At 35.4% G+C, this 23,489-nt stretch overlaps 2 protein-coding genes across 3 annotated transcripts in view; both read right to left on the minus strand.

The window, feature by feature from the left end:
- Nucleotides 1-21,024, minus strand: part of Vps13 (vacuolar protein sorting 13C) — a 55,062-nt gene extending 34,038 nt beyond the window's left edge. The window contains exons 1-29 of one of the 2 annotated variants that reach the window (XM_090106367.1): nucleotides 20,718-21,024; nucleotides 20,529-20,615; nucleotides 12,693-12,890; nucleotides 12,322-12,545; nucleotides 12,082-12,220; nucleotides 11,649-11,847; nucleotides 10,858-11,143; nucleotides 10,635-10,749; nucleotides 10,096-10,330; nucleotides 7,981-8,114; nucleotides 7,733-7,856; nucleotides 7,508-7,660; nucleotides 7,065-7,239; nucleotides 6,646-6,839; nucleotides 6,491-6,560; nucleotides 5,752-5,902; nucleotides 5,384-5,643; nucleotides 5,165-5,302; nucleotides 4,982-5,084; nucleotides 4,621-4,862; nucleotides 4,252-4,407; nucleotides 3,694-3,933; nucleotides 2,977-3,183; nucleotides 2,515-2,784; nucleotides 1,970-2,136; nucleotides 1,623-1,756; nucleotides 1,346-1,506; nucleotides 1,112-1,261; nucleotides 243-465 (exon numbers count right to left, since the gene is read on the minus strand). In XM_090106367.1, coding sequence (XP_089962493.1) covers nucleotides 243-465; nucleotides 1,112-1,261; nucleotides 1,346-1,506; nucleotides 1,623-1,756; nucleotides 1,970-2,136; nucleotides 2,515-2,784; nucleotides 2,977-3,183; nucleotides 3,694-3,933; nucleotides 4,252-4,407; nucleotides 4,621-4,862; nucleotides 4,982-5,084; nucleotides 5,165-5,302; nucleotides 5,384-5,643; nucleotides 5,752-5,902; nucleotides 6,491-6,560; nucleotides 6,646-6,839; nucleotides 7,065-7,239; nucleotides 7,508-7,660; nucleotides 7,733-7,856; nucleotides 7,981-8,114; nucleotides 10,096-10,330; nucleotides 10,635-10,749; nucleotides 10,858-11,143; nucleotides 11,649-11,847; nucleotides 12,082-12,220; nucleotides 12,322-12,545; nucleotides 12,693-12,890; nucleotides 20,529-20,615; nucleotides 20,718-20,817 — 5,035 coding nt within the window. In that variant the 5' untranslated portion in view covers nucleotides 20,818-21,024. Of the gene's footprint in view, nucleotides 1-242; nucleotides 466-1,111; nucleotides 1,262-1,345; nucleotides 1,507-1,622; nucleotides 1,757-1,969; nucleotides 2,137-2,514; nucleotides 2,785-2,976; nucleotides 3,184-3,693; nucleotides 3,934-4,251; nucleotides 4,408-4,620; nucleotides 4,863-4,981; nucleotides 5,085-5,164; nucleotides 5,303-5,383; nucleotides 5,644-5,751; nucleotides 5,903-6,490; nucleotides 6,561-6,645; nucleotides 6,840-7,064; nucleotides 7,240-7,507; nucleotides 7,661-7,732; nucleotides 7,857-7,980; nucleotides 8,115-8,463; nucleotides 8,614-10,095; nucleotides 10,331-10,634; nucleotides 10,750-10,857; nucleotides 11,144-11,648; nucleotides 11,848-12,081; nucleotides 12,221-12,321; nucleotides 12,546-12,692; nucleotides 12,891-20,528; nucleotides 20,616-20,717 lie in introns of those variants that run through there. The other variant, XM_090106368.1, reaches the window with a different exon arrangement.
- On the minus strand, nucleotides 17,806-19,275 carry LOC149905156 (uncharacterized). Its single transcript, XM_090106500.1, has 2 exons — nucleotides 18,891-19,275; nucleotides 17,806-18,795 (listed from the first exon to the last, which is right to left on the minus strand). Exon 2 carries the CDS (start codon nucleotides 18,742-18,744, stop codon nucleotides 17,806-17,808), a length of 939 nt encoding a protein of 312 aa, XP_089962626.1. The 5' UTR covers nucleotides 18,745-18,795; nucleotides 18,891-19,275.
- Nucleotides 21,025-23,489: the final 2,465 nt, after the last annotated feature.

Below are 23,489 nucleotides of genomic sequence, written 5' to 3' on the forward strand. Positions count from 1 at the left end.
GCCGACTCTATCGAATTATAAGACGTTGTTACGTCAAAAAAAAAGACGGGTTGCACTCCGGGAGTGCCGGCAGAAGTGAAAACTTGATTATTAACGTTCAGCATGTTTGATATATTGGAATGGTATCCGTCTTACGCATGGAATATAAAAGCTAAAAAAAAAAGTCCGTCTTACGCTTTTTCGATCAGACCACGTGTCTACCCAACGCCGCTAAAGAAGTTTTCACTTCAACAAAAGCTCACCTGGCGACACAGTAATCTTAATATCCGTGAGCGCCACGTCCACATGCATGCCACTGTGCGGCGGCTGCGCGAGCGCGAGCGACAGGTGCGCGGGCGCGAGCAGGTAGCGCGGGGGGCCGGCCCGGGCCGCGCCCAGCGTGCGCACCACCATCTGCAGCCCGGAGATACCGCCGTCCGCTACCAGCTGCTCTTCGCTGCGCCGGAGCTTGAAGCGAGCCTCCATCTGTCACGACATTTTTGTAATTTAACATTGAGATAATATTACTACGTATGGAGGAGATCACGAACAAAATCTGTGCGCCGTTTTTTTGCTCTAAGTTTTAAAAATTATTATCTAGTTAGGTACTTACCGATGAAAAGTTATGAAAGTACTTTTCCGTATTATTTGTGCAATAAAGTAACACACACGAAGGCATATTTGATGCGTTTCACTTTAAAACAAATAAAAAATGAGCGTGCAGTTAAGCTATATGGCTTATGTGGAGCGGAACATAAGTGATGTAGGCGGTGTCGTCTCCATATGTATATCTCAATGTTATTAAATGGAAAGTTAGGAACCAGTTTGACGACATACACATTGATTTGCGAAGTTTGATATTATAACACATACGATAAAAACGCTTATACTGATAGCGTATTTAACAATTTTGACGTTAATTTTCATACGCTTATATTGTCATTTTTAGTGAGATAAGGTAAACAGAATATGTCAGAAATAAAAAAAAACTAACCAAAATTATTACATATATGAAACATAATAAACATGTACAAATGATATAATGCTCGTTAATTTTAAATGCATAATATTATGGATTCAACATTTTATGTCAATCTTTGAATATTGGATTAACAACGAAAGCTACACTTACATTCAAAACGAGAGCATCACATTTCTTCTGCTCCAAAGACTCGACGAGTATAATGTCTGGTTGTTCGATTTTAATATTAACTGTCATCATTGATGGTCGTTCGGGTTGATCCAAAGCGGACGGTTGTGATGCCACGGATACTTTCTTTTTCTAAAAAAATAATGTATTAATTATAGTCAGAACAATTTCTTATAAAAAATACACTACAAGATAAAATAAAAAGTTCAGAAGTACCGTCTGAGAGTCTGCTTTCTCACTCGATTTAATGACTTTTACGTCATCTTTTGATTTCGTTGTAGAAGCATCATCGGCTAGGCCAGTTGTCATGAATTCTGCTATTTTATTTAGAAAATCCATGGCCAAAATCAAGTTAAAACTGAATATTCTCATGTCAACTGTAAAAAACACAAAATTTTAGGGCGTTTTTTGTAAAGATACGAAAATGCTCTATCTTGTTTAAAAAATATATAAACTATTAAAACATATACATAATAAATGTAAATTCACTCACTGAAAGTATCAGAATTTTTCATTGTGTATGTTATGTCAATCATGCTTCGAATCTTATCGTGGGCCTCCATTATATTTTCCGAAACATCACTTTCATCTTTTATTTCTTGTTTCTCACGGCGTCGCTCCAAATACCTGATTACGTAAAAAACACATAATTAGCTCATAATACAAAATTATTTATAACATTTTTAACATATTTTCACTCATGAGCATCAATCAACTTATTACTGGTACGACAATTTAAAATGATTAAAGCGTAACGATATTTTTTTTTGTCAATAAGCGTTTTTAGTGACATTCAGAAATCCTTTATAAGTTGCGAACCGGTTTTAAATATCAATGTACCTGGTGATCTTAGCGCCACGAGCTGGTCTCGTATCGTCAAGCGTGCAGTCGACCAGCAGCACGGAGGTGTGCAGCGAGCTGTCTGAGAACATACGGCCTTTAACTGATAGCAGCGCCATACAGAACCGAGCTAGTTCCACGTCCTTTACGAACTGGGATTCTTCCGCCTGGAATGGTGAATGAAAATCATTTTATTGAAGTGAAACTTCTTTATCGGGGTTGGACAAAAATTTAGTGTAACATTTTTGCGTTACGCCGTACGCGTGACATTTTTGCGTTACGCCATACTCGTGACATTTTTAAGGTCATAAAGAAGTTTCACTTCTTACGTGTGTACTCTAGTACACGCATACATTTTTTTTAACACATTAATATGTTAAATTCGCGCGATTGGGAATACAATACATATTCCTACATATACAATTTAAACTGCCCGCGTCTTCAAAACGACACTGGCACATATCTTCTGAAGAAAGAAAAAAAAATACACTCACACAAAACATTTCATTATAAAAAAAATGTACTTGAATATGAATAATACTTACACTAATCGTGTTCATGAGATCAATAACAAAACTGTCCATAGTGAACGAGAACTTTATAGTTGTGCGAGGTTTCTTAGTTTCCTTTTGTGTCACAACCGCCGTAGTCGATTTCGTTGTCACTTTGCTTGCTTGGCTTTTAACGGTAGGCTTAGAAGTCACTCTCGGTACATTTTGGTGCGGTTTCACTTCTTCTGCTTTATTTTGTCCTTCTTGAAGGTTTTGGTTGAGTATTTTCATGATACTTTTGTAGTCACTGTGACCAACTGTGATCTAAAAATAAAGTTTACAACTGAGTTGCATGAATAATTCGAGTAAAATATCATAATATTGATTGTTTTCTTTAAATATCATATAGAATATATTTTTATTGTTAGTATATGCTATATATTAGTACTATTGGACACTGAAATGATAAGCAATGCAAACACTGATTATTATATTTTGATGATTGCCAGTACATACCGCGATAGTGTTCATCCGTCCAGACACATCCAGGTCGGGCAGCGGCTCGTACCACGCAGACAGGCTCCGCTTCACCAGCAGCTTGAAGCTGGTCGGGCGGAGCAGCTTGCGCTCATGCGCTACACTCGACTCGAGCACGCAACACGACACCTTCAGCTCCTCCAGCTCGAGGGTTAGCTCGTCCACTGTCACTTTGCTGCTCACGTCCTGTATATTAACATGTCATTGACATGTTACAAATACATACTTTAAGGATCATATTAAAATTGGAACGTATTTAGCATGAAAACCGCGCTTTATGCCACTGAGTTACCATGTACTACGTACTAGAGAGGGAATCGCTACTAAACTATTTGTAACACGAGTTAGAGTCAATCGTCTCAAACCATTTTTTTTGTTACATTTATTGGTTTTAATTTATAAGTAATATGAGGCAGAATATCTACAAAATGTATGACTCACTAGCCGCCCCGCGCCGCCGCGCGCCGCGCACAGATTTTGTTCGTGGTGTCCTCTCTATACGTAGTAATAATACCTCAATGTTTTATGCAGATTATGATTCTGTGTATAGTTCACCTCAAATATTTTTGACTGTTTGTTTGACAGCCTTTCTCAATTTGTTTCAAACAGAGATAATTTTCTGACTACATTTCTGAAACTTTTAAATTAAATAAATTGAATTTGTACAGACAGTATCAGTCCAAAAATACTACCAACCGCAACAGGCAGATCGACGAACTTATTGTTGATCGTCATCCGTCCAAAGTCGAGTAGCATCGCGTTCATGCTGACCGAGTTCTCAGGCACCACAATGATTGGTGCAGCTAAACGAACTCGTAATAGGAGTTTCGTCGAGTTCTGATACGCGGTGTGCACATTTGCACGCGCAGCCTCTGCCGCTTGGGACGACGCTTCTATGATCGCCTCTTGCGCCGCTTGGAAGTTGTTTAGGAATTCCTGTGTGTTTGAGACTTGAATCAGTGTGTTATTTGCAATAGGCAAAAAAAACACGCATCAAATGGGAGGATAAGTTCTTCGTATTTATTATGTTGCAACGCTACGTGTTTATTAGATGAAATAAAAGAATGAATAATAAAAAAACAGACTGTTATTGTATCTATCAATAAATATCGATAATTTTTCATAAAATATTTAAGTACATATTTTCGCAAAAAAACTTGCTTAAAACTCGTCCAATCTTTTTTTAATGCAGATCATAGAAATAAATACTGAATTCCATCAAAGTTTAATAATTTATTCAATAAATTCACTTACCAGCATAGAAGTGACGAACCAGTTAAGAAAGACGATTCTCAAACAATTGATCTGAGCATCTATAGACATATTGACGTCGCTCACGGTCGGGAACTGTTCCAAGTTGTACATCACTATTTGTACATTCATTACGTCACCGCCTAGAACTTTCAAAATCTATAACAAAAAAAAAAAGTTTCATTTAGTTTATGGAATAATGGCAATATGTAACTTCTAACTTATGTAGCTTAAGTATATCTTTCTTAATTTATAAATTGTAAAAGAAAAATAATTTTCAGAATTAATTCTAGGTATATGATGATAGCGCAGCCCCTGAAAACCGTCATAAGTTTGTAGTAACTAATTCACAAGAAATATATTGATAAATACCTCTTTATGAACAGTACTAGGGTTCAAATCCTCTACTTTAAGGTTAGCAATAGCACAGTCCACTTGGGTATAGGACGGTTTGAGCACCAAGCCCGCAGTGGCTCCCTGTAGCTTCACTATGGACAGTGGCCGCACATCTGTCGCGAATTGGATCTCTACTGCCCCGATCTTAACGTTCACTTTCAGTTGTATGCTCTCCACTTGCTTGCGGTGAGACGGTCTTGATGCACTCGCTTGTAAATCTGCAATTCGTAAAACTTGTAGCAACAAATAGCAGAAAAAGGCTTTATTTTATTTTTCAAATCACTATTTTTTTTGGTTTAAAGAAATTATTCAATATAAGTATAACAATGTAGCTTACCTTTTGATTTAGTCAGAGAAAACTCCTCATCTTCCATTATAGTTTCGAGAGGGCCAGCATTAGCATATCTATCTACTGAACTTTGGATGGCGTTAAGACGTGTCTGTAAGAATAAATAACGTGTAAAAAAACCTCTAACACTTAAAAAAATAAAGCATGTCTGTATTATACACGACACTATACCTGATAGTTATTGACAATGACTAAAATTTCCTGCAATCCTTGCAGATGAAGCAGTAAGGTAAGGGTTGTAAAGTCCAACTCGATTAATTGTTCCACAGAACCATAATGGCTTCTAAATTCTGGACATTTCTTGTCAACCTATAAAAAATACATTTTTCCGTGAAAAGAACAAGTAAATTAATAAAAAGTTGTCCAATTAAGTCTCCAGAAATCACTTACATTGCTATAAGTGACAGCAAATAAGTATTGGTCTTCAAGCTTAGCCTGATCTTCATTTACGAGAGGTGTCTCTATCATGTTAATAGTGCTGTGTCCAACTCTATGATGTTGCATGTTAACAGATCCCAGACGAACCGTGGCTTCTAATGTGAATGTCTTCTGCGTCGCTTTTAGTTCCAGTAGGTTTAGCGAAAACACTAAGAATTTGTCGTAACCTTGGGACGGATCCATCGTTTTACGGTTTACGCTTAGAATTAATTCTGCAAGAAACCGTAGTAATTTATGTGTATGAATGTAAAATTTAAAAGTCAAAATATAATTTTTTGATGAATTAAATTTAAAGAGAGCCTTCATCCAGACATAATTACCATTCATTATGAAGAATGCCTCAAGCTCAGTGAGCTGTACAGTTTGCTCCTCATTCTTTCGTTGCTTAGACCGCGCTGTATCTCTCTTTAATTTCTCGGCGGGGTCCAAATACCTTAACAGTGAAAGGCTCGATGCTTTCGAGTCACTTGCCTAAAAATAATACACAGCTATTATCAACGAAATGGAAATATGGAATCCTGTATTCATTCCATCTGACTACAATTCAATTAAGAACACCGTTACATTAAGTTCAAAATAAACTATTTAGTTACAATACGCAGCAATACTTCTCATGTACGAATGACAAAATATAACATAATCTAAATTACAGTTGCAGAAGCTATAGGAAACCCATAACTTCTTTCAGTTTAGTATTTATTTTTTGTACTATTTTTAACTAAATTACGCTCCACTTGAATCCAACTCAGCTAATTGTACTTCAGACTTCTCTTTTTTTAATTAATCAACAAGAACTTGACTTCTATCATTTACCTTTGACTAAATTTATTAATATTTTGGAATACACTTGTTTTATCTAATCTACAGTGTAATTAGTCACATCTACTGTAATTACGCCATTTATTACGCCGGTTCCTTCTTGACCTAGAGGTTGGCTTTCAATAACGCGCCCAGTTACTGTGTATGCGAATTTGTAGCAAAATATCTTTAATTAAAATAAATTATATTTAAATAACTCCACTTATTAAATATTATAAATAAATCAAGAAAGCTAAATACCTTAAGTTGAGTTGTTTCTTCAGAACGTGGTAATGGCATGCTCACCAAAATTTCACACAATGTTAGTAACCTAGACAAAAAGAAATCATTTAAATGCATTACAAAACTTTCTCATATACATAAATCTCTACTTATTATCGAATTAAGTATCATACCTATCTTCTGAAACGCTTACAGCAATTTTCTGCAACTCTCCACGAATTTTAATCTTCGGCAATCTCGGATCATCGGTTATGAGGCATTTGTCTATTTGTATTACTAAATTGGTGGGTTGCAATAAATGCAATGGTGTTGAAATATTCGAAACAATCGCAGAATGCCAATCTTCATTTGGTGCTGCAATAACAATCTGAAACATAAATATATTACCATGTTAAATTAAGTAAGTTTACAAATCATATCCAAAGGTTGCCTGGCAGAAATCGCTTATAGCCGATAAAGCCGCATTTATAAAATGATAAATATTTCTCTCTTTTTTATTACTTCTTTTCTGTATTATTTTCTGTGTGTGTTAAATATGTTGTGTGTAGTGTAGTGTAGTGTAGTGTTGTGTTGCGTATTCAGTGGCACCGACCTGCATCTGCGTGAGCCTGAGCGCCATCTTGTCGTAGCTGTGGCGCGCGATCTCGAGCAGCAGCGCGTCGTCCGCGAGCCCCTGGCGGTGCAGCTGCCGCACGTCCAGCTGCTGCGAGCGCGGCTCCGACTTCACGCTGATCGCACCGAGCTTGATCACCACGCACGATTCCGTTCTGTAATCGCAATGTGATGGAACGTCTATTGATTAATAACTCGGCCCCCGGAATCAACGACACAATAGAAAATCTATTGTGTCGTGGCGTCTCTAACCTCCTAAATTTCTCCAGCCATAAATAAATCATAACATTTACAGACGTAAAATGTCATGCGTCTGAAAATTTTACCACAGTAGGTGTAATATCTTTTAGATAAAATAATTTTAAAAATTCTTCATACAATGCGCAGTGAGGACGCAAACACGGCCGAAAATAGCACACTCACCCTTTATATTTTCCGGACTGCGGAACAATGATGTAGGAAGAGGCGATATCTATGTCCAAATCTATAAACGTGTGATGGTGGACGGCATACTGCATACCCAGAGCCGATTTCTCTTTCAAATCAGACAATTTATTCTCAGCAGCTGCTTGCAATCTATAAAAAAGTATTTACAAGTTTATCTAAGAAATAAATAGTTAATCGTACAAAACACAGTTCTACACTTACGTTGTTAAAGCAGTAGATTCGGTGGGTGGTTTGAACACATTGACAATTTCTATGACAGTTTGTGCGTCGTATATCATTTGCAACGGGCGTGCTTGCACTTTTACGCGCTGATCACAAGTGCCATCTAAAATATTAAAGCGAATTTATTTATCACAAAACCAACCAAGGTTGATTATTCTATTTTATTTTGTACATAAATCCATTTCTTACACGAATAAAATTTTTGCATTATATTTTTGTGGACTTACCTAGTGGGTTTGTTTCAAACAGAACATTCAAAAGATTAACATCTTTAGAAACTTCTTTTGAAGTGACTAATTTCGGTTCAAACTCATCTTGACGCACACCGGTTACGGTAAATTCTTTCATTTGAACATCCACTCTGTAACAAATTGTATATGATATATTATTTTTTTAAATGTCAGTATCTGTCGAGTAAGCTATAGTGGGAAAGAGCGAGGTGGAGAAGAAGGAAAACTCCATAATGGACTTTTTTTTAAAGTGATGTCGGACTCCCACTGCATCTGTAGTCATTGTAAATTGTAAACCATTAACTCAACTGTTTTCCTTCGGTGCTTCCAATTTTCAGTGACGCGGGTATTGTTTACAATTCATGACCTTCCTTCAGTGCACATACCTGAGAGCATTGGCACTGGGCCGCTGCTCCACGTCGTGCCGCACGGCGAGCTGCAGCCGGTCCAAGCAGAAGTGTTCTGTTAGTGTATATGTACCTGAGAGCATTGGCACTGGGCCGCTGCTGCAGGTCCACCTCCACGTGCTCCACACACGCGCGCAGCACCTCCACGTCGTGCCGCACGGCCAGCTGCAGCCGGTCCAAGCAGAAGTGTTCTGTTAGTGTATATGTACCTGAGAGCATTGGCACTGGGCCGCTGCTGCAGGTCCACCTCCACGTGCTCCACACACGCGCGCAGCACCTCCACGTCGTGCCGCACGGCCAGCTGCAGCCGGTCCAAGCAGAAGTGTTCTGTTAGTGTATATGTACCTGAGAGCATTGGCACTGGGCCGCTGCTGCAGGTCCACCTCCACGTGCTCCACACACGCGCGCAGCACCTCCACGTCGTGCCGCACGGCCAGCTGCAGCCGGTCCAAGCAGAAGTGTTCTGTTAGTGTATATGTACCTGAGAGCATTGGCACTGGGCCGCTGCTGCAGGTCCACCTCCACGTGCTCCACACACGCGCGCAGCACCTCCACGTCGTGCCGCACGGCCAGCTGCAGCCGGTCCAAGCAGAAGTGTTCTGTTAGTGTATATGTACCTGAGAGCATTGGCACTGGGCCGCTGCTGCAGGTCCACCTCCACGTGCTCCACACACGCGCGCAGCACCTCCACGTCGTGCCGCACGGCCAGCTGCAGCCGGTCCAAGCAGAAGTGTTCTGTTAGTGTATATGTACCTGAGAGCATTGGCACTGGGCCGCTGCTGCAGGTCCACCTCCACGTGCTCCACACACGCGCGCAGCACCTCCACGTCGTGCCGCACGGCCAGCTGCAGCCGGTCCAAGCAGAAGTGTTCTGTTAGTGTATATGTACCTGAGAGCATTGGCACTGGGCCGCTGCTGCAGGTCCACCTCCACGTGCTCCACACACGCGCGCAGCACCTCCACGTCGTGCCGCACGGCCAGCTGCAGCCGGTCCAAGCAGAAGTGTTCTGTTAGTGTATATGTACCTGAGAGCATTGGCACTGGGCCGCTGCTGCAGGTCCACCTCCACGTGCTCCACACACGCGCGCAGCACCTCCACGTCGTGCCGCACGGCCAGCTGCAGCCGGTCCAAGCAGAAGTGTTCTGTTAGTGTATATGTACCTGAGAGCATTGGCACTGGGCCGCTGCTGCAGGTCCACCTCCACGTGCTCCACACACGCGCGCAGCACCTCCACGTCGTGCCGCACGGCCAGCTGCAGCCGGTCCAAGCAGAAGTGTTCTGTTAGTGTATATGTACCTGAGAGCATTGGCACTGGGCCGCTGCTGCAGGTCCACCTCCACGTGCTCCACACACGCGCGCAGCACCTCCACGTCGTGCCGCACGGCCAGCTGCAGCCGGTCCAAGCAGAAGTGTTCTGTTAGTGTATATGTACCTGAGAGCATTGGCACTGGGCCGCTGCTGCAGGTCCACCTCCACGTGCTCCACACACGCGCGCAGCACCTCCACGTCGTGCCGCACGGCCAGCTGCAGCCGGTCCAAGCAGAAGTGTTCTGTTAGTGTATATGTACCTGAGAGCATTGGCACTGGGCCGCTGCTGCAGGTCCACCTCCACGTGCTCCACACACGCGCGCAGCACCTCCACGTCGTGCCGCACGGCCAGCTGCAGCCGGTCCAAGCAGAAGTGTTCTGTTAGTGTATATGTACCTGAGAGCATTGGCACTGGGCCGCTGCTGCAGGTCCACCTCCACGTGCTCCACACACGCGCGCAGCACCTCCACGTCGTGCCGCACGGCCAGCTGCAGCCGGTCCAAGCAGAAGCTGCCCTCCACAGCAACATATTCGATGGGCAAGTGCAACGGAGCCGTGTTCTCCTGGTAGTCGATCGCGCGGAATAGTTTCTCCTTCTCCTCGCCTGTCATCGCCTTCTCGAATTGCTTCACTGTAGGGTGAGCAGGTGATACATGTTTGTAATATATTTTGTACTTATTTTATAAAGCTGAAAGCTGAAAATTTTGTTCAGTTGCTTGTTTGAAAAACTTTCGAATTGATATTTTACTCCTGTGATAATAGACCATATTTTATTGAGGATTCATATAAGAGGGAAAGAAGGAATCACGCTTTGAACAGAGCAGATCATGAATGAAAAATAGTTAGGGTCTTTAATTGTATGACATAGATATATACATATGGTCATGGTCTTCTCGTGATACATTAATTCGTCACTGATTGGTAGTAAAACCTACTGATAGCAACTCCTTCTGATAATTCCTCATCTTTAGAACTCGCTCCGGACCACCAGCCACTGAACCAACCGCGAGATTTCTTTGCTTCCGCTTCCAATTTGCCTAATCTTTCCACCTGAAAAAAAGTTACGCAATAAACACCCAATTACAAAATACAATAAATACATGGTCCCTACCTAGTATACTACATTATATTGTTAAATAAATAAACTATAATACATACCTCTAACTCAATTTGTTGCCTGATTACAACCAAATTGAACAGATCCAATGATTTCTCAGCTTTATCTAACACACATTGGTACTCATTTGCCACTTTTCCCTTACTAGTGAGCTTGCATTGGTAAGCATTAGCATAGTCTTTACAAAGCTGTCGATGGGACAACATGTGGTTCCAATCCCAATTCCTACGACGTCTCAGTACTTCTTCTTCCAAAATGCATTTGTATGCAAAATGCCACCATTCTTTATAGTGACCTTTGTAAGTTTTTGCGTCTGGGCGATATTTTCTAGAATAACGTTTTTAATGTTAACATTTTATTTTATTTAATTTTCATAGATTGATAAATTTTATCCATGATAGAACAATAGGGCAATGAAGCCTCATCATTTAATCACGTATTGATGAGACAATTAAAGCAATTAAATAATTCATAAATTAGAATGAAGATATTTATGTTTTCAAATTGTTTTCCAACAAAAACAATAACATTACAATTGGATATTAAAATTATCAAAAAACTTATAACAATTGAGGTGTAATTGGACATAATTACATGATTCACATTGTGAGAAAATTTACACAAATATATTATGAATACTAAAATTAAAGATCAACAAATAAGAACTCAAACATAATAAACATATTAGGTACTAGCATAATATTTGATTACCTCTATGATGTTCTACATAACTTAATATTAGGGATTATGAGAATCCACCTTGAACCGACAAAAAATATGAATATAAGGCTAATGATATGAAAACATTGTATATAATTTCGTAAATTTAAACCTGTATGGTGCTCCTTTGCTCATCCGATCCATGGAGTCTGCTAAAAGCATCATATCTTGGTACTGTGCTTTATTAAGATTAACAGCAAGCTGTTCCATATGTAAACTAAGTATTACTTTAGGAATACTAAATTTAGGCGTATCTCCTTCAGGCTTCGGATTTAGTTTTAATTTTGCTGTCGCGTTTATAGGACCAAGTGCTGAAAAATTGAATTTCGGTTATTGAATGTATAATTTACTTTACCATATTGGCAATAGAACAAAGAATATGTATTTCAGAAGATAAAATATAGTAATGATCGTCTATACAGTTATTTTCCATTAGATACTAGTAACGGAATCAATAATAATCATTCGAAAGGTTAAGTCGTACATTTTGATCACTTTTGCATGCAATTACAAAGACATATGTACTTAATTTGTGTTATTCTTACCATAGTTATAATTTTCAGGAAGAACTACTTTCGTTGCAATTTCTTTTTGCAAACGGTTCTTAATCTCATCGGGGCTGGTTTTAGAATACAGTTCTGTTGCTGGATTCCAATAAATAGCTAATCCTTCCAAGCTCAAAATCTGTAGAAATCCATCACATATAAATAGTTATAAGTAAACCTCAGATTGTTATTTTCATACACAACAAAATAAAATTATAAAACAAAAGAAATGTTACTCACTTTAAAGATTTTAGTGACAGCCTCTTGTATTACAGTCTGTTTCCAGTTTTCATCAGTTGTGTGCACAGATAAATTGTGGAGTGTTATACCAAAGGAAAAAGGTGCTTTAGGATTAGTTATACTATCTTCGTAACGAATATGAATGTCAGTAATTTTGAGTTGGACATTTTTTATTATTTGAGTCACCAATTTCTCAACAAATGTTTCATCCAATTTAATTTCATCTGAAACATGTTAAATAACTGTTCAGTAAAACTATAAAAAAAAGATAAAACAATATGAGTGTGAGATATTAGTCTTAAATTTGAAGAAACATCCATAACAAATCAATGTAAAATAAATGTAATCTGCATAATATAAAGTTCACAAACCTTTTTCCGCTTCTCTCTTTTTGGCCTCCTCAACCCTTGCAAGCTCAGCTTGTTTGGCTTGGAGAGCCATTTTTTCTTCTTTTTCCGGATCATATTTTACTTCAGCACTAGGATTAACAATGAGAAAGAGTCTTTCTATTGTTGCTTCTACTGAAGCGCCATATAAATTTTTCCATGGTATCTTGAGCACTAACTTTCCTGTGAAAGGTATTTCAATTGGGATAGGATCTTATAAATTTCTTAAAATCTTATAAAATTCTCATGTGCCTCTTCTAAAATTCTCATTAATTTATATCGGTAGGTCTGTCAATTACCAGTATCAGTGTGTACCAATAATATTCATAAAACAATTTATTTTTCCCATTGAGCCCCGAACGGCCCGATCCGATTCCGGGGCCTCATGGATTAATTACGTATGTGTGTGATAGTATAGTACATTATACTATCAGACACACACAAAAAATGAAAATTGATGATGATAAATAAAATTAACAGAAAAGTTTAATCTGTTTACCAACATTTTTGAGAAAGTAGTTGATGCTAAATTAAGGCTGATTATTACTTCATAAGTATAATAAATTATATTATTATCAGCATGTAATGTATACACTTGAAAATTGATAATATGTTGTGTGCATTTCTTATCTTTTTCATACTTTATGGCAGACCACTGGTTGGTATAATATAACAAAAATAATTTGATACTGCTTGGGATTTCATAATAATACCACTAACATCATTTAGTTTTCATTTTAATATGTATTTTCTAAAGCTACATAATAAAAATTGAGAAACTATTAATTAATATACAAATCATGTATATTTAGAAACTACCAATGATAATATACAGTGAAATCTAATAATATCATCACATAAACAGGTCAATCGCTGCTGACCTTCAAATTGAGTTAGTGTGAGTCACACACACAATAAAAACAATTCTTGATTTGAGGCTATGATGTCACTGTCTGAACTCCATAGCCTTTAGGCCCAGTTACCTACATCGCATGCTAAATGTGATAATGTTATCTAATTAAAATTCAATAGTGTTCTGTTTATGGTTTTAGCAATCCATTTTTTCACCTCTACATATTTTTGTGAACAATTTTGACAACAAATAAATAGTTCATAATTATATTAAATAATAATACTTTGCACATAAAATAAGTTCTGCCTTCGAATTAAAATGTGGTTTAACATATGGTGCACATACACCATGTAAGGCGGTAGACGGCAGTATAACAAGTAGCCTATGAAAATATAAGTGAAACTCACATTACAAAATTTACATTTCTACAAAGCAAATTTAACCAATACTGTATCAAGTATAATCTTCTCATATATATAAGGGATTTTAAATTAAACGATGTGTTTCTTCTGAAAACAAAAGTTGAGACTTTAATATTCGCACATTTAACAAACATAACTTTTACATTGTTAATGTTACTAAAATGAGAAAAGAAATTACTAACCTGAAAACAAAAGAAACGACATTTAAAGTTTAATTTAACTTAAGCACACAATTTAAACAGATCAAAGATTACACAATAATTTTAAATTAACACATTACAATTTTATTTGGCGTCGTTCGCCATTATAGTTCTCTCGCGAGTCGCGACCTCTGTCGAAGGTATGTCTCACTAATGTTATATTATCTATGCCGAGCGGCAAAATTCAAATCCACTACTTAAACTATACAAAGAAATGAAGTTTCTTTACATCTCCCCCCCAAAGAGCATATTTTGCAATATAATTTACACAAAACTAAAATATTCTAATTCAAATGCTTGAATACAAATAAAATAACATAACATAGCTTCATCTAACTCTTAATACTACATACATATTGTATAGAATACATTTTTTAAATTTTTTTTATTATTCTACTTGAACATATTTTGCAATATAATTTACACAAAACTAAAATATTCTAATTCAAATGCTTGAATACAAATAAAATAACATAACATAGCTTCATCTAACTCTTAATACTACATACATACTATAATTTTAGTTTAACAGTTTTCAGTAAGTATAAAATAGGTACATTTTTTATTATTCTACTTTAAAGACAAAGGAATTAGTTTCGTTATATGAAAGAGGTTCGACTCTGCCTTTTTATGGCCAGTATTAATTCTATAAATAGAATTTGAAATCTTTTCAATAATTTTAAACGGACCAATTCTCAATTCATCTAATTTGTTTCTGTTTAATTTACTACCATTCTCAACATATACCATATCTTCTACTTGGAAATCAAATTTAGCTCTATGTTTATCAAATATTTTTTTGTTGTAATTATGAGATTTTAAACTATTTATGAATGCTATTTTCCTATCTCTGAGCAAATCTTCTTCTGAGATACTATGTTTAAGTTCATTTGGCAAACAGGATATATTTGTGCCTTCTAATAGATATTTAGGAGAAAACCCTGTGACTGAATGTTTTGTTTTATTATATTTATCAACACAGTCATGAGCAATCGTTGTCCATGCTTTTTTATAATTATTTTCATTAACTTTACATCTAATTTTATTTACTAGAGTTTGATTCAATCTTTCATTTAAACCATTGGAAAATGGAGCATTTACTGCAGTGAATATTATTGGTATTGATTTTTCCTTTAAGTAATTTTTGAATTCTTTTGAGTTGATTCCTGGGTACTGATCAGAGAAGAGCATCCCAATTGTGTCTGAGTCTGTTGCCTTATTTATTAATTTCATAAAATCATTAGCATTTTGTGTCTTTGATGTAATAATAAAAGCATATCTTGTGAAATGGTCCACAAGAAGATGTAAGTATTTTTTTGTGGATCGTTTGCCTCCAAAGCCTCCAATTGTGTCGATTGAGACTATCTCAAAAGGTCTGGTAGCAGGGCCTAATTGTGACATTAAACCATATTTTTCTTGCCCTCTTGTTTTATTCCTAATACAAGTCTCACAATTTTTACAATGTAGTTTTATATTTGTTGTGATATTTTTTGCTGAATATAATGGACTTATTGTGTTAAGCATTTGTCTTACACCAATGTGACACATGTTTTTATGGACATTTTGAATCAATTGTTTACTGAATTTTTCAGATAAAATTATCTTTTCATAATTTTTAAACTTTTTGTAATAGACATTGTTTTTTAATATTAAACTGTTTTTTTTATTTTGTAACTCTTCATTTTTTTCTTGGTCCAAAATAATATCATTTAATTTTATCAAATTTACTATTTTTAATGTATCATCTAAGTTTTCATTTGCATTTAATACAGGATTCCTACTTAAACAATCCGCTTCAATATTTTCTCTTCCTGGAGTGTATTTGATTTTGAAATCATATTGTGATAAATAATAAGTTAAATCTCCCAACTCATCATCTGTCCTTGATCTAATATTTAAATTTTCTAAAGGTTTATGGTCTGTATATACTGTAAATGATTTGCCAATTAGCCAGAACTGCCAATATTTTATAGCTTCTTTGATTGCTAAACATTCTAAGTATATTGCTTTTTTTTTCTTTTGGACTTTGTTTAATTTTTTGGAAAAATATGCAACTGGTTTTTCAATTCCATTTGGTTGTATTTGTTTCAATACAGCTCCTATACCTTCCAAGGAAGCGTCTGTATAAATATTAATTGGTAAGTTCTTATCAAATATTTCTAAAATTGGTTTTGAGCACAATAATTGTTTTATAGCCTCAAAAGATTTTTGGCAATCTGAAGACCAAGTAAAAGTCTGATTTTTACGAAGTAAGTTGTGAAGAGGATCCAAAATCATTGATCTGTTTGGTATATATTCATGATAGAAATTAATTTTTCCTAAAAACTGTCTTATATTTTTCTGACAGGTTGGTACAGGAAAATCTTTTATTGAAATTAAATTATCCCGTAAGGGGCTAATAGTATTTTTTTGTATAATATGACCAAGATATTTAACGGAGTCAGAAGCGAACATACATTTTGTAAATTTAAGTCTAAAACCTTCTTTTTTAATAGCTTCCAATAATACTGTTAAATGATGAACATGCTCAGAAAAACTTTTAGAGAATATAAGTATATCGTCAATATAGTTAACAGCAAAGTCAGTAAGCTTATGTTTCCTTAAAATATTACCGAGTATTCTTTGGAAAATAGCTGGCGATGTCTTTAGTCCAAATGGTAGGCATGTCCACTGATAATGCCCGTCTTGTGTTACAAAGGCAGTCTTGTGTCTGTCTTCAATCCTTAAAGGAATTGACCAAAAAGCGGAATTTATGTCCAGTGTAGAAAAATAGTTTGAATTTCTTGTTTTTATTACAAGGTCTTCTATTAATGGAAACGGTTGAGCCTGGGGTACTACTATTTTATTTAGGTCTCTAAAATCTATGCAAAGTCTTGATCTTTTGTTGTCTTCCTTTTTAAAGGCTAGTGTTACTGGTGCTGCAAATGGACTATAAGATTCTTCAATAATATTTTTGTCAAGTAATTTTGCTATTTGCTGTTCTATTTCTATTTTATCTTGAACTGAACATCTGTAAGGTCTTTTACTGCAATATTTGTCCATGAGTAAATCAATACGTGCCTCATATTCTTTGACAGTGCCAACATCATATTTGTCTTTCGCAAAGATGGATCTATAGCTGTCAATCAATTCATAGATCTTTTTTTTCTGTTGATTATTTAAATTGCCCATGTTTATTTTGAAATTTTCTTCCAATATGTGCTCATTAAAATTTATTGAAACTTTTTCACATGACGTATCTTCTTTTTTTATTTCTTTATTTTCATTTGTAACATTTTTTTCTTCAGTTTTTTGTGTTATTTCCAAATCCTCATTTTGAATCAATTTAAACTTCTTAATAAGGTCCAGACCAATTAAAAAATCATATTTAAACTCTTTGCTGTCGACAATATAAACATCAACATTTTCTTCAATTTTTAAAATTTTTATTCTTATTGTTGTCAAACCATTAGTCTTTTTAACACCATTAATTGTAACTAGGTTATCCTTATTTAAAATATTTTCACTTTCTTTCACCCTTAATAATTTGGAATTAATTATTGATACATTAGAACCGGAGTCATATATACCGAACACTTCTAATTTTCCATTTAATATTAGTTTGACTTTAATTAATGGTGTTATTATTCGTTTTTTGTATCATTGTTATTTAATTCCACCTCTATCACTGAATTATTTACAGCTTTACTGTTGTATGTCTTACCGGGATGTTTAAACCAACACTTATCTTCATTATATAGTGCGGCAGTTGATTTTACAGTTTTTTTGTCAATTTTATCCATAATGTATTCCGGTAATCCCATAACAATAAGACTAATCATTGTTTGAGTGTCAATATCCCTGTTTACTTCTAATAACAGTCTTTCCTTTTTAGTTGCATATTCCAGTAGTGATCCAGCTTGATATTTGAAGTTAAATGCATATTTCTCTTGAGTCCAACCTTTATTTCCGTATGTTTCACACAAATTTTCTTTCCATTCTATCCAGTTTGAATTCACAGTTAGTTTTATCAACATACTGGTATACCAATCTATACATTGTTTCTCTAATAAATATTTCAATATCTCAATCTTCTCTTTATCTTCTAAAATCTCAAATCTCTCACATTCACTCTCAAATACAGTTATCCACTGATTTACATTCGAATTTTTATTTGAAAATTTTTCTATCATGAATCGTTCAGCTACTTTACTAATATTTTTATTTTCTGTTGTGGTGTTTTTATTATTACTCAGTAAAGGTACGGTTTCTCTTGTAATTTCTTCCAAATACTGGTCACCAAACTGTAAATTTTCGCCTTCGTCTAAATATATGTTCCTCAAATCTGTATTTAAAGGTATCCACACTGCACGTGTCTGATGTCTTTTTTTTAATGAGTTTTTTATTTTAGTGAATACGTCCGAAGATATTAAACTAGTGTGCTTACTTGCAGGTTTTAAATCATCTGGAATATTAAAAATGCGTCCATCCGTAGTCTCGATTGAGGTTATGCACACCACATTGGATTTTCCATCTGATCCCGCTAAAACTGCGAATTGGAATCGTAGTTTATCCATTTTCATAACTAGAAATGTCGTTTTATAAGGGATTTTAAATTAAACGATGTGTTTCTTCTGAAAACAAAAGTTGAGACTTTAATATTCGCACATTTAACAAACATAACTTTTACATTGTTAATGTTACTAAAATGAGAAAAGAAATTACTAACCTGAAAACAAAAGAAACGACATTTAAAGTTTAATTTAACTTAAGCACACAAATTAAACAGATCAAAGATTACACAATAATTTTAAATTAACACATTACAATTTTATTTGGCGTCGTTCGCCATTATAGTTCTCTCGCGAGTCGCGACCTCTGTCGAAGGTATGTCTCACTAATGTTATATTATCTATGCCGAGCGGCAAAATTCAAATCCACTACTTAAACTATACAAAGAAATGAAGTTTCTTTACATATATAAAAATGAATCGCAAAATGTGTTGGTAAACGCATAACTCGAGAACGGCTGAACCAATTTCGATAATTCTTTTTTTATTATATTCCTTGAAGTACGAGGATGGTTTTTATGTAGAGAAAACGTAAATATGTACCACGGGCGAAGCCGGGGCGGACCGCTAGTAGTTATAATAAAAATATAGAATGTGGATTTGTAAAAAAAATATTTTTGTATAATAGCTACAGTTGAACCTCGATAACTTAAACCTCGATAACATAAAAACCTCTGTAACATCACAAAATAATATGTTCCCTTCCCATCAGAGCCCAAAACCTCTTTAACTTAAAATACGCAACCTCTATAACTTAAATAAATAATCTCTGTATTGGCCCTCAATAACTTAAAGAAATGTTTCCACAACCTCTATTACATAAAATTTTTTGGCAATGAGTCATTTTGAAAGAGTGTCAAAACAAAAGGTTTCGGTATTTATTGCTTGCACGTGTTTACTATGTATTGTTAACGTAAACAATACATTACCTATTGTTTGCTTTATCGAAATTCTTCAAAGCTTTGCGGCGGTTAGCTTTATGACAACGACTTACTTGCATCATAAGTTTTTGACCGTTGTTCTAGAAACATCACTTTACTGACTGTGTGATAAAACTGGCTTAAAAGAGTCCAAAAAGAAAACTAACAACCCTCACCTACGCTGATAAATTAAAAGCTATAGAAGCAGTGAAAAATGGATAGACCCTTGATAAGTTAAAACCTCTATAACTTAAAATATTTTGTGTTTCCCTTGGACTTTAACTTATCGAGGTTCTACTGTATTTAGGAGGATAACTTTAATTTGAAAGTGATGATTTTTCTTTATACATTTTCAGAAACAAATTTCAACATGATAAAAAATAATTATAAAAGATATTTTTGTCAATTAGCACAGACTCTTTTTTTGTCACGTCATAATGGCATATATGAACATAATAATGTAATTTTTTTGTTTTCATCATCAAAAAAAATACATATAAACATAACATAATTTTGCATTGCTATAAGAACAATATCTATATTATCTACTTAATAGATAACAGTTGGAAACAACAATAAAAAACATACAAAGACTGTAAGTACATTCATTAATTTAACTAATACTCATTAAGAATAGAATAGTAATAATTAAGTCAATAAGATTACTATTTTAGTACTTTTCTGAACCTATTCTTATCAAAATCAGGTACTCAGCTACCTATTATGTATACCAAATTTCTGAGAAACTGGTTTTGAAGTTTACCCTTTCCAAAATGTTTTTAGTTGAATTTAAAATAAAATTGCGAAAAAATGTTGTATTGATCATTGCATATTTGTAACAGCAATAATAAAATTCAAGTACTTGATTCTTCTTACCTAAGTGACCATATACTGTTTGTACTGGAATATTGAGTTCTTCAAGAGCATTTTGTTTAAGTATCAAATTTTCCAATACAACGTCGCCTGTAATAATACAATATAGGTGTAGTAAATAAATATTATCAACCTTGTAGGCAAGTAGTTTATTTCGTATGACATCATACTGTGCATGACAAAAACACTTACCACCCCATATTCCTAATTTTAACTGTGATCTATTTAGATTTTCAACGTAGTCCCCAAGGAACCGGTTTAAAACATCCACTACAATAGATTCGAAAACCATTGCGATGTTTTGTATAATAATTACAAAATATTATTTAGATATTTAAGTCATAGTCAGAAAATCGCACCACGCGTTTCCAATGAAAAGTGCTAGCATGGAAAAAGAATATTTAAGAATTTCAATACGTGAAAATTACACAATACGGGACCTTTTTAATAATACGCAAATAATTAAATTTGAAATTGAACTCAATTTCCCGGAGCAATTTCAGACAAGTGACAACTGAAGTCTGAAACTGACATAGTGACATTTGCGTTTTTTTTTTTTGAAAATGACAAAAACAGATTAAATATATAAAGATGCCAAGGGCCAAGTATAGAATTTAGAAAATAATAAAGGGAACTCTTCGTGCCATGAAAAGCAAAAAAAAAATAAATAAATAAAGGGAATAATATAATATATAAAAATATAATATATAAAGTCTAAGCAGCACGTAACCACACGTAACTATAGCGCTGAGTAAAATCTGGGGGATTACTACTTATACAAATATATATTTTGTTCATACAATTATACCCGGGAGGATTTTAAAATCTTTAGTGGCGAATTTACGTGGGTAATCAGTCTTAACTCTTAACTCTTAACCAAAGAATAGTAGGTATATTAATACACGTCATAACTGTGCAGGAATAGTTCGAATATCTGTAAAAAACCACCACATATTATATCACTCTTTGAGTTCAGCTCATTTTACTCACTTTCTTTGCTATATGTATTTCAGTGAATTTGTGGATGCCACGTGGATGCACCATTATCTACATACTATACACTATTAGGCCGCGTCTCCACCTACAAGAAAACTTCCCCAAAAAATGTCTGGCAGTCTGTCTGACAGCAGCTTACAAGAGCTTGCAAGTCTAAACAATGTAGCAAGTACTGTGGCGACATTTTGTCCAGCGAGTATCTTGCGAGTAGTTGAGAAAGCGTGTCTAAACATGACTGCTTGGACTCGCGACAGATTTCGGTGTGTATCGGTCTAGTTTCGTATGGCCGTGTTTCCACCTGCAAGTCAACTCGCGGAAGTCTTGCATGAGTTCCTTGCAATATCGTTTACATGTCCTGCAATTTATTTCTGCAATAAATATCCTGCAAGAAGCTCGCGGATCTTACTATCAACTTATCGTGGAGGTATATACACACGAGATCTTACGAGTGTCGGGATAGGAATTATTACTGTCACAATTTTTCTATTCTATTCTGTGAAATAATGGCGTCAAGATGCGCACGTGTAGCTACATTAACAATAATTTTACTGTCCCTGCGGTTTCACCTGCATAGATAACGATATAGTGACAGTGAAAAGTCTACTATAGGTTATGTTTTAATCACATGAAAATTTTAGTTTACATATCTCACAGAACTCAATATCCCTTATCTCCTCACTTCACGGGCTTCACCCCGTCCCGCACTAGGCCTGCTCCAAAGAATACTTATAATCTAAAAAAGAGCACAGAATAGAGTAGAAAAACATTGCGATAGTTCCATTGAGTTACTGTATACTACGTTCTAGACCTTAGATCATTAAGTAATGGATGGAGCACGCTGGCAAATGTTCTAACTAAACTTTCTGCTGAATTTGGTGCGGGGAGGGTAACTCACACTATTGAAACACAATCACACATTCACAAAAATAATTTGTTTCACGAAAGTCGTAAAAATTTACGACCTTTTAAGCGACGACTTTTTAAATTCAACTCTATTACTAAGTACATAAAGATTAAATTTGTATTTCATTCCAAGTTGTCTCGTGGGGAGTGCGGTTCAATATCGCGTTCTAAATTCAACTTTATAACTTAGACTATAACGATTAAATTTGTATTTCTTTAAAAGATAGTCTCGTAAGGAATGCGGTTCATTATCGCGTTTTAAATTCAACTTTATCTCTTAGTCCATAAAGATTAAATTTGTATATTTTCTTTCCATGATAGTCTCGTGGGGCCGCATCAATGATCGAGTAAACATGACTCGATTATTTGTCTTGATCATATCGCTAAACGATACATCGACGATTATTAGAGATTGCATTTAATTAGAAATGTACGTTAAAAAAATAAAAAAATATACACAAATGAAAGGTTATTCCATCTTTTTTAATATTCGACATGTTTGAATTGCTTCTGCAAGACTTGACAGTGCAAAACGGCATTTTTAGCGGAGCAGTCGCAGACGTCCTTTCGATGTGTTACGAATACGCAGAGTGATTGTAATCGATTACGCAAGTTGTTTTTATGAAAGCATAAGACTTTTCGATTCGAATAATCTTATACCTCGGCAAAAGGGGAAACGCCTGCGAGTGTTATCCATTACTTAATGATCTAAGTTCTAGACACAGGTTCTAGAGAAGACAACGCTACTACACTATTTGTAACAAGAGTTGAGCCAATCGTCTTACACCATTTTTTTCTGTTACATTGATAGATTTTAATTAATTATAAGTTTTTTCATATTTTTTAATAAGATAAACAATATTTTTTTGTCACATTGATTGGTTTTAATTTATAAGTCATAAGAGGCAGAATATGTACAAAGTGTACGACTCACTAGCCGCCCCACGCGCGCCCCGCACCACCACGCTTGTCACACAGATTTTGTTCGTGGTGTCCTCTCTATACGTAGTAATAATACCTCAATGGATAGTTCCTATCCTTTTCCTATCGGTGGTTCCTATCCTA

This window comes from Colias eurytheme, chromosome 10 (assembly GCF_061535395.1).
Source record: "Colias eurytheme isolate Ceu_HAF_F1 chromosome 10, ilColEury1 Martin Lab GWU primary, whole genome shotgun sequence".
NCBI classification, from domain to species: domain Eukaryota; kingdom Metazoa; phylum Arthropoda; class Insecta; order Lepidoptera; family Pieridae; genus Colias; species Colias eurytheme.